The 8763-nt window shown below is 38.5% G+C and overlaps 1 protein-coding gene across 1 annotated transcript in view; it reads right to left on the bottom strand.

Annotated features, from left to right (window-relative positions):
• ttc27 (tetratricopeptide repeat domain 27) overlaps positions 1-2887 on the bottom strand; it is a 64367-nt gene extending 61480 nt beyond the window's left edge. The window contains exon 1 of the mRNA XM_077495872.1: positions 2614-2887. Coding sequence (XP_077351998.1) covers positions 2614-2701 — 88 coding nt within the window. The 5' untranslated portion in view covers positions 2702-2887. The remainder of the gene's footprint in view (positions 1-2613) is intronic.
• Between the last annotated feature and the right edge of the window lie 5876 nt (positions 2888-8763).

Here is an 8763-nt window from a genome sequence, read left to right on the forward strand (position 1 = left end):
TCAAATTTAGAAAATACTAATCAGTAAGCTTGTAGAGTGTAAGATTTATATGAAAATGTATTATTTATTTATCTGAAATTTCAGTCATAGAGGTTGTAATCTGTTTCATGTTTGAACAGCATTAAAATAAAATATTAAGGCTTAATGTTCCGTTCATATAACATTCTTCCATGCTCAAGGTGTGAATCCTAACCCGAAGTCAGACGTTTTGTTGAATATTTTTCCATTAAAAATGGAAGTTTAAAAATCGATTCACACACACACACACACACACACACACACAAAGAGGCAATGATGATAACACGTTGAATCGGTAAGACTACCGAATGAACAATTCTGAACTCTTTAAAAAAAAATAAATAAATAAAAATCGATTCAGCCGCCTATTGAATCGATTCGAGAATTGCGCGATGTAGTATCGCGATATATTGCCGAATCGATTTTTTTAACACCCCTAATATATATATATATATATATATATATATATATATATATATATATATATATATATATATATATTAATCCTGTACAGTAAATATTTTAGAATGTGACAGTTTTGGCACTGGTACAAATGATTTCTAGTATGGATCATGAAATGAGAATCCAAATGGTGTCAGTGATAAATGTTGCTTTGGGAGACAACTCGGATGCACGGATCCTAATTTTCTAGCTCATCACCAATCCCTGGTCTTTAAAGTAGAAGTCAACCTTACATTTCTTGACAATAATATGCTTTATGTGACCTCACTAGTCTAAACATGATATTCTGATTAATATCACATTGTGGAATATGAGTTTTGAAGCAAAATCCAGCTGTTTTTATCCATCTCAGGTGGCGGCCATTTTGCCACTTGCTGTCGACTGGAAATGATATCAATGTTGCTCAGGGCTCGGGAGCAACCAATCACAGCTCAGCTTCAGAAAAGAGGTAAGCTGTGATTGGTCGTTGCCTGAGCAACTGTGATGTCATCTTCAGTCGACAACAAGTAGCAAAATGGCCACCCCCTTGAGATGGATAAAAATGGCTGTTTTTTGCTGCTTAACTCATATTCCGCTCACGCATTATTAACCAGAATACCATAGTGGGGCCGCATAAAACATATTGTCAAAAACAAAATAAAATTGTGGCTGACTTTGCCTTTAAAGCCATGAAGAGGGTGATGCCAAACATGCACTTTTGAAAATTTGCTTGGTACTTGGACAGTCAAACCTTGAAGACAACCTTGAAGGCTTTTTCGCAATTCCTTATTACAAGAATACAGACACTGTCATGTTTGGACGACACCACTGTTTACCTATTGACGTGTTTCTTGGAATAACTACAGTCAGGAACAATCTCACTTTTTAAATGCCAAAAATCTTACACATCTCCTAGAGGAACACAAAAGGATTGCCAGCTGAAATGTCGCCAGCATAGCAAACAGAAACAAAATCAGTTTGAAGATCAGCACCTCAAAGCTGGAGGTTGCTTGTATTCTTCTCGTCATGCCAGACTGAGAGGAAAACACAAGCTTGTTGATAAATGAGAATCTGGAATCAATACTGCAGAGAAGTGAGCTCACAATCTCTGCATGTCTACACAATAAAGTCTCTGTCATTAAAGTCGTGTTCCTTAGCTGTTACATTTGTCACTATCCAATAATAAACCATGAATCCAGAGACAATTACTTCAGTAATGAATATCAAAATTCTGCCAGAAATTGACACCCAGCCCAAAAGAACTATTGAAAGTCCTATGTAAATAAAGATGACTTGACTTGATTGCCTGCAGATGCCACAAGATGGCAGCTAAGCTTTTTGGTTTTTTGGGGGGGTTTTTTGGGCTCTGGTTAATAAATAAATAAATAAATAACGCTTCAATTTAACATAGTTCATTGGCACAAAGATGCCACAAGATGGTGCCAAAAGCAGTATTTATATTGAACATGGTCTCTATCGTGCGCAAATAAAATGCCCCCAAAAATCCACGAATACCAATAAAGACTTTTTGTGACCCATTTGTTTGATGTCGTGTGATGAGATTTTTCGTAAGCAAACATTTATAGCGCTGGCTCAATAAAGGTTGAGACACAATGTTTAAGTTCAAAGAACCTGAAAGACAAGAGCGGAGTTGAGCGCAGCCAAACGCAGCCAAACCCCAATCAGAATTTCACCTAAACTTCGTCGGTGGATTTAGCGCACTGGAATAATTGTAGAATGAAGGCATATTGGAGAAACACAAGGTTAGCTCATTAAAACCGCGGATACTAGCGCAGTTGCACACTGGAAATTCCAAGTTCAAATGCATTTTTCATGGATCGCTATCAAGTATATTTCCATTAGCTAAGTGCTGATAAGCGCTGTTAAAAAGAGTGAATTATTGAACGGAGTCTGGCACGACATTGTTCGTGACTTACCGGGGTGCCCGCAAACACAATCCCTTCACATCAACTACGAAAGCATGAGAAGAATGTATTTGTTCGTTTTCGGCAGATGTGCTTGCAAAATACCGTCAGAGAGTAGTCATTCGATCGTGTGCAAGTCTGCCAACGTTCCCATTTGTTGACTCCAATCCCTCACGAAAGGCTTCATGTTTGCGTGTCGCAATGGTGCAAAAGTGTGGTAGTCTCTCACCTGCGATGCTGTAGATGTCCTGTTTCCAAGCCATCTCCTCGCTGGGTGTTAGAAAGCCTCGCAGGATGGGGATCTCCACGTCGAACATTTTGACACCCGCAACTTTCTCCTCTGGTCTTGCTCGCTCTTTTTGCTTCAGTTGCGTTTTACATGCACCTCTAAACCATGTAGTTTATCCGTCAAAATGATCTTACAGAAATAGTATGTTCACTTATACCCATGTGGAGCATAAGCCGTCAGCGGGCAGCCATGACAGCTGCGCGTTGCATTATGGGAACGCTCGCCAGCCTCGCGTGTACTCGGCACGTCAGACGCTTAAGGCCTCAGTATGCTTCTGCGAGAGGCTCGCGTCGTATGGAGAGAAATTTGTGTCTTTATTTTCAATCAAACAAAAAAGGAATTTGCAATCAAAAAAAAATTTCAATCAAACAAAAAGGGGATTTGCAACCTCAAATAAATTTTAATCAAACAAAAAAGGGTTTTCATATAAAATAAAAATTTGCAAACAAAAAAAAAAATTTCAAACATGGATTTGTATTTTAATAAAATCTTTTGCAAACATTTTTTTCGTTTTGTTTGCAAATCTGTTTTTTGGTTGCGAATCTGTTTTTTGATTGAAACCTGTTTTTTGGTTGCGAATCTTTTTCTGTGTTGTGTGGGCGGGGTCCTCCGTTCAACCGATGATAGAAGCCTTGTCATTGGTCAGCTTGGAAGCCGCTGCGACAACTTTCATTGGTCAGATAGGAATGGGGGTGTGACAATGTTCGTCTGACTATTTCCTGGTTCATTTTGTCCAGTCGCCGCCAGCATCGAGGTAAATATGACACCCCCCCCCCCCCCCCCCCCACTTCTAGTTTTCCGTTTTGTTTATCTGACATTTATCTAAAAGCAACCCTTGATCTATCGTTTATCCGGTGATTTGTTCTAACCATTACAATTAACGTAATCACTCACTCAGCATTGCTTAGCCATGTTAGCTAGCTAGGTAACTGATGGTCCGATACATGAGTCAGTCATGAAGCTATGTTGTTGGCAGTCAAAACACAAATATACGGCTAATTTGGGATAGCTGCTAGGATGAAGTTTTGTTTTTGTTTTTTTATACTCATAAAGAAACCTTTGCATTTGTTTCACATACAGGCAGGGCTGGGAATCGAATTTATTTACACTAGCTGCTTCCCCTAAATCTTGGATGTTTGAAGTAGAGATTAAATTCGTGATAATTCTGTGATTATTATTTATTGGTCCTGGTTGTTTACTGTATGAGTCAGATTGAAACAGAAGGGGAATCTGAGTTGTAGGTGTACTTTTGCAATTCCACTGACTAGATTTTTTCTTTTAGAGTGCGAGCAGACCAAGGGGTAGAAAATGTAGACATAGCGAGATGCATGTTTACTGTAAGAGGAGCAGGCCAGGGCAGTTTTATTGCTGGTAAAAGCGTACATAACCAGAGGAAAAAACTTTATATGAGTAAAAGTTCTTGGAGTTACTGTAGCTTTCATAAATGTATTTGATATTACAGATCCAGCAAGCTGAAGAGACACTACCCTTGGACCATCACGGTGAACACGGGATCGTTATACCTGACATCCACTGTCGTTTACCTGAGGAAAGACTTGTTGCTTTACGGCAAATCAATCCAAACAAGGAGTCCTTGAGTTTTGGTCGCGTCATTTATTTGCAGACTCTCAATGTTGCTTCTAGTGCTAGTGTCTCGCGGCCCAAAGGGTCATTTAAATTTATGTAAAAAATGAAAATAAATTCCTGTGTAAAACAGTTTGACTTTTATTTCATAAAAAAAAAGCATGCATATGAACTAACAACCAGTCAATTATTCAGCATTTTATAGATTTTATACAGACATTTTTCTCAAGAAATGATTGGCCTGCCAACAAGAAATCAAGAAAGCTCAGAAAATGAACTGTTAAACTTAAAACAAACATTTTGGTAGAAACAGCCTGTAATTACTCAAAAAAAATGAAATGGATGTGATTTTTTTTTTTTTTTTGCCCTTTCAATTACACTGTGTCAAATCTGGCATCAAAGGTGATAGCAGTCAGTAGATGTGATTTAAAGGAATGGTAATCACTCATATGAGCAGTTGGAAATGTAATGGTGTTTGTGCAGGGGGTAACATAATGTGTGACCTGGCATGTGTACCTCACAATTGTGGTCAAAGTTTATTGATATTTTAAATTGCTCTCTGTCTGACATAAGCAGGTGCTTGTGGCCCTGCTCAGTTATCCACAGCATCACCTCATGAAGAGAGGTGACCAACCACCAACTTCATCTTCTGCATCTAAAAAGTAAAGAAAAGTGTGCTTGAATTAAGTACCAAACATGTAAAAAAAAAAAAAAAAATTCTGACAAAGTTATGTTTGACACATGTTTTGAACATTATTGAAACAGGAAAACTACAATGAAACAATCACAGGAACTAAATGTATTTATATTACGTAATTTGTCACTTCCTCTGTATTTCAAACACCCAAGACATAATAAATGTAGCAGAGGCTACTTATTTCAATGACCAGAACTTCTCATAAATGATTAATAATTAGCAATTTATTAATGTAATGATGTAATGTAATAAAATAATCATGAATAAGCATAATAACAGCTATCTCAGCAGGCCGTTTATTTGGGCCGTTTCTCGTACCAACAAAACATCACGATTCATGACTAGACTAACTAAAATCAAACGTTTACGTGGCCTGGATCCTAGTAGTAGCAGTGTCACCGCTTTGACGGTGCATGAGTTCCCCCTCTTTTTCAACCTGACTCGTACAGTAAACAACCAGGACCAATAAATAATAATCACAGAATTATCACGAATTTAATCCAAGATTTAGGGGAAGCAGCTAGTGTAAATAAATTCGATTCCCAGCCCTGCCTGTATGTGAAACAAATGCAAAGGTTTCTTTATGAGTATAAAAAAACAAAAACAAAACTTCATCCTAACAGCTATCCCAAATTAGCCGTATATTTGTGTTTTGACTGCCAACAACATAGCTTCATGACTGACTCATGTATCGGACCATCAGTTACCTAGCTAGCTAACATGGCTAAGCAATGCTGAGTGAGTGATTACGTTAATTGTAATGGTTAGAACAAATCACCGGATAAACGATAGATCAAGGGTTGCTTTTAGATAAATGTCAGATAAACAAAACGGAAAACTAGAAGTATGTGTGGGGGGTGTCATATTTACCTCGATGCTGGCGGCGACTGGACAAAATGAACCAGGAAATAGTCAGACGAACATTGTCACACCCCCATTCCTATCTGACCAATGAAAGTTGTCGCAGCGGCTTCCAAGCTGACCAATGACAAGGCTTCTATCATCGGTTGAACGGAGGACCCCGCCCACACAACACAGAAAAAGATTCGCAACCAAAAAACAGGTTTCAATCAAAAAACAGATTCGCAACCAAAAAACAGATTCGCAAACAAAACGAAAAAATTTTTGCAAAAGATTTTATTAAAATACAAATCCATGTTTGAAATGTTTTTTTTTGTTGGCAAATTTTTATTTTATATGAAAACCCTTTTTTGTTTGATTAAAATTTATTTGAGGTTGCAAATCCCCTTTTTGTTTGATTGAAATTTTTTTTTGATTGCAAATCCCCTTTTTGTTTGATTGAAAAATTTTTTTGATTGCAAATTCCTTTTTTGTTTGATTGAAAATAAAGACACAAATTTCTCTCCATATCTGGGCGGGGGGCGGGGAGAGAGAGAGAGAGAGAAAAAAAAGAAAAAACGCCATCGAACGGACCAATCAGAAGTTAGCGACGCCCCGCCATCGACGTGCGTCCAAGGATTGGCGACGTGTGCACGTCGGCCGGCCACGAGCGACGCAGCACTTAAAATTCATGGCTCGCGTCGATCATGTGATCGACGGCGCTCATCGACGCGAGAGCAAACGTGGAGGCATAAATTAGGCTTTAAGGCTATCCATAACCTCGCTCCGAGTCCTCACTCCACCTGCAGCGCAAGCAAGAACACAAATCTCACCTTCAAACTCATCTGTCGAAACTGGCTTGCATTATCTTACACGACACATTCATTTGGTACTTCTACACACTTTCACAGTCATTATTATTAGGGCCCGAGTAGTGACCACGGCGAGGTCCCTATTGTTTTTATAGGATTATTATTATTAATGATGATGATGATTATTATTATTATTATTATTAATTATTGACCAAGCAGTGACCACTAAACTCTGACTAGAAATTGGATCCACGAACGTGTTTCTTTGTTTTGTAGAATGCTGCTGTGGCGACGTGCTGTTAGCCATGAAAATATTATGCTGATTTTCATGGTCTAAACATGCATGAATAAATGTAGCCTATTTTAGAGTGTTATTGTAAAAATAAATGTCTCAGCGCTAGCAACCACCTTCTTTACTAGCAGTGAATGGAGGACAAGCCTTTTGGTTTTCAAAAACTCAAAATTCCATTTCGGGGAAAAAGAAAAAACCTTGAGAGACGATGACAGATGAGAGTCTACACAGGTGTCAAAATCCTGCATGTTTCCGAGGTTTCACAGCATTTTCACTGTTGCATTAAAATGCGAAAGGATCATGGCGCTATTATCCACAAATTGTGAATTTGAATGGTCATCTTTGTTTTTTGTTGTTGTTTTTTTTAAGAGACAATGCAAGCATGGAGTGAAGCTAAAATTTAAACCCTAACAGTGTGGATCACGTGAAGAGGAACAGAAATGTGACTGCCTGAGAAGACATTGACGACCTTTGCATGCAAGGACGGACACCTGCACTTCCTCAGAACACTAGCTTCCTTTCACACCTGCAAACAGGGGCTGCAGATGACGTTCTACCAATCTGTGGTGGCAAGTGCCCTTGTGTCACTGTCCTGCTACAATGACAGACTCAGGAAATCTTCCTTCTCCATGCCATGTGGCTTTTAAAAAAACAAAAAAACAAAAAAACTCCAACCTGGAAGGGACATGCTAATATTACATTCATTCAGTTTTGCACTGTGATCACCATGCAACTTATTTCAAACCTTCTGACTGATTTGGAATTATTTATTCATTTCTATTTAAAGAGAGAGAGGACTTTCTATCTATCGTTTAGGGTTTGTAGCCTATTTGAAAGGAACAACTATGCATTATACACAGTGTTGCCGTTACTCAAAAAAGTTGCTTTCTAAAGTAACTAATAGTCTAACGCGTTACCTTATTCTACAAAGTAGTCTGATTAAAGTTACTGTCCAGAGAATCAATGCGTTACTCCACATTTTCATGAAGAAGGCAAACTATCTCACTGTTGTAACAGTCACAAACAATTACGAAGATGAGGCAGAAGTCATTGATCACCACACTGAATTCAGCCATGGTCTGGTCATGAATGGTTTGCACATTCAAAACAAAAGTGATGATACTTTTACTACTAGTTTTATTAACCAACAGGCACACAACACAACAAAAAAAGTGTGCATTATGGACCATAAAAGTGGTAAAAAAAATAATTTATTTCCATCCTTAACTGGTCCGTGAAGCATTATGGGATGAGGTCGTCTCCGCCCTCTCGCCAGGGGGAGTGACGTCAGACAAGTTACGTTTTCAGTAGGGGTGGAACAAAAAAACGATTCGACCGAACCATCGTTCGTCAAGGGGAGCTAAACGACCGTATCGGTTGCGAGTGAGGCTTTATGGTTTTCATAACAATAGCAAGAGTTCTGCGCCGTGCTCTACTTGTTTTGTTTACATTTCAGTAGCATCACCATTCAAGCTACTTCCGTGTTTCCGTGCTCGCGACACGGCGCGCGCGCGCGCAACGAGTGACAACATACAAATGGAGACAGTTAGCAGAAGCCGGTGCCGTACATCTCGGTATTTCCCATGGCTATCGAGTCCTCTCGGTGCACTTGTATGTCCCGGGCCGGCGTTGGTTGGCTGGACGGTAGGTTTATTTCATGTCTTAAATTTATGTTTCTGAAATACTTCACAATGTGCAAATATTCTGTTTAATTGTGTTGGTGTCTGTCTAAAGGTTAAATATTTATATTTAACATTAAATTATCAACCTTTTGTTTTCCTGATCCTTATTTTGAAGAGAAAAAACAAACAAACCAAAAAACAATTATAACTGTCAATAACTACTAATAAATATTTAAACTGATA

Source organism: Festucalex cinctus, chromosome 14, assembly GCF_051991245.1.
Source record: "Festucalex cinctus isolate MCC-2025b chromosome 14, RoL_Fcin_1.0, whole genome shotgun sequence".
In the NCBI taxonomy this organism is placed as follows: Eukaryota; Metazoa; Chordata; class Actinopteri; order Syngnathiformes; family Syngnathidae; genus Festucalex; species Festucalex cinctus.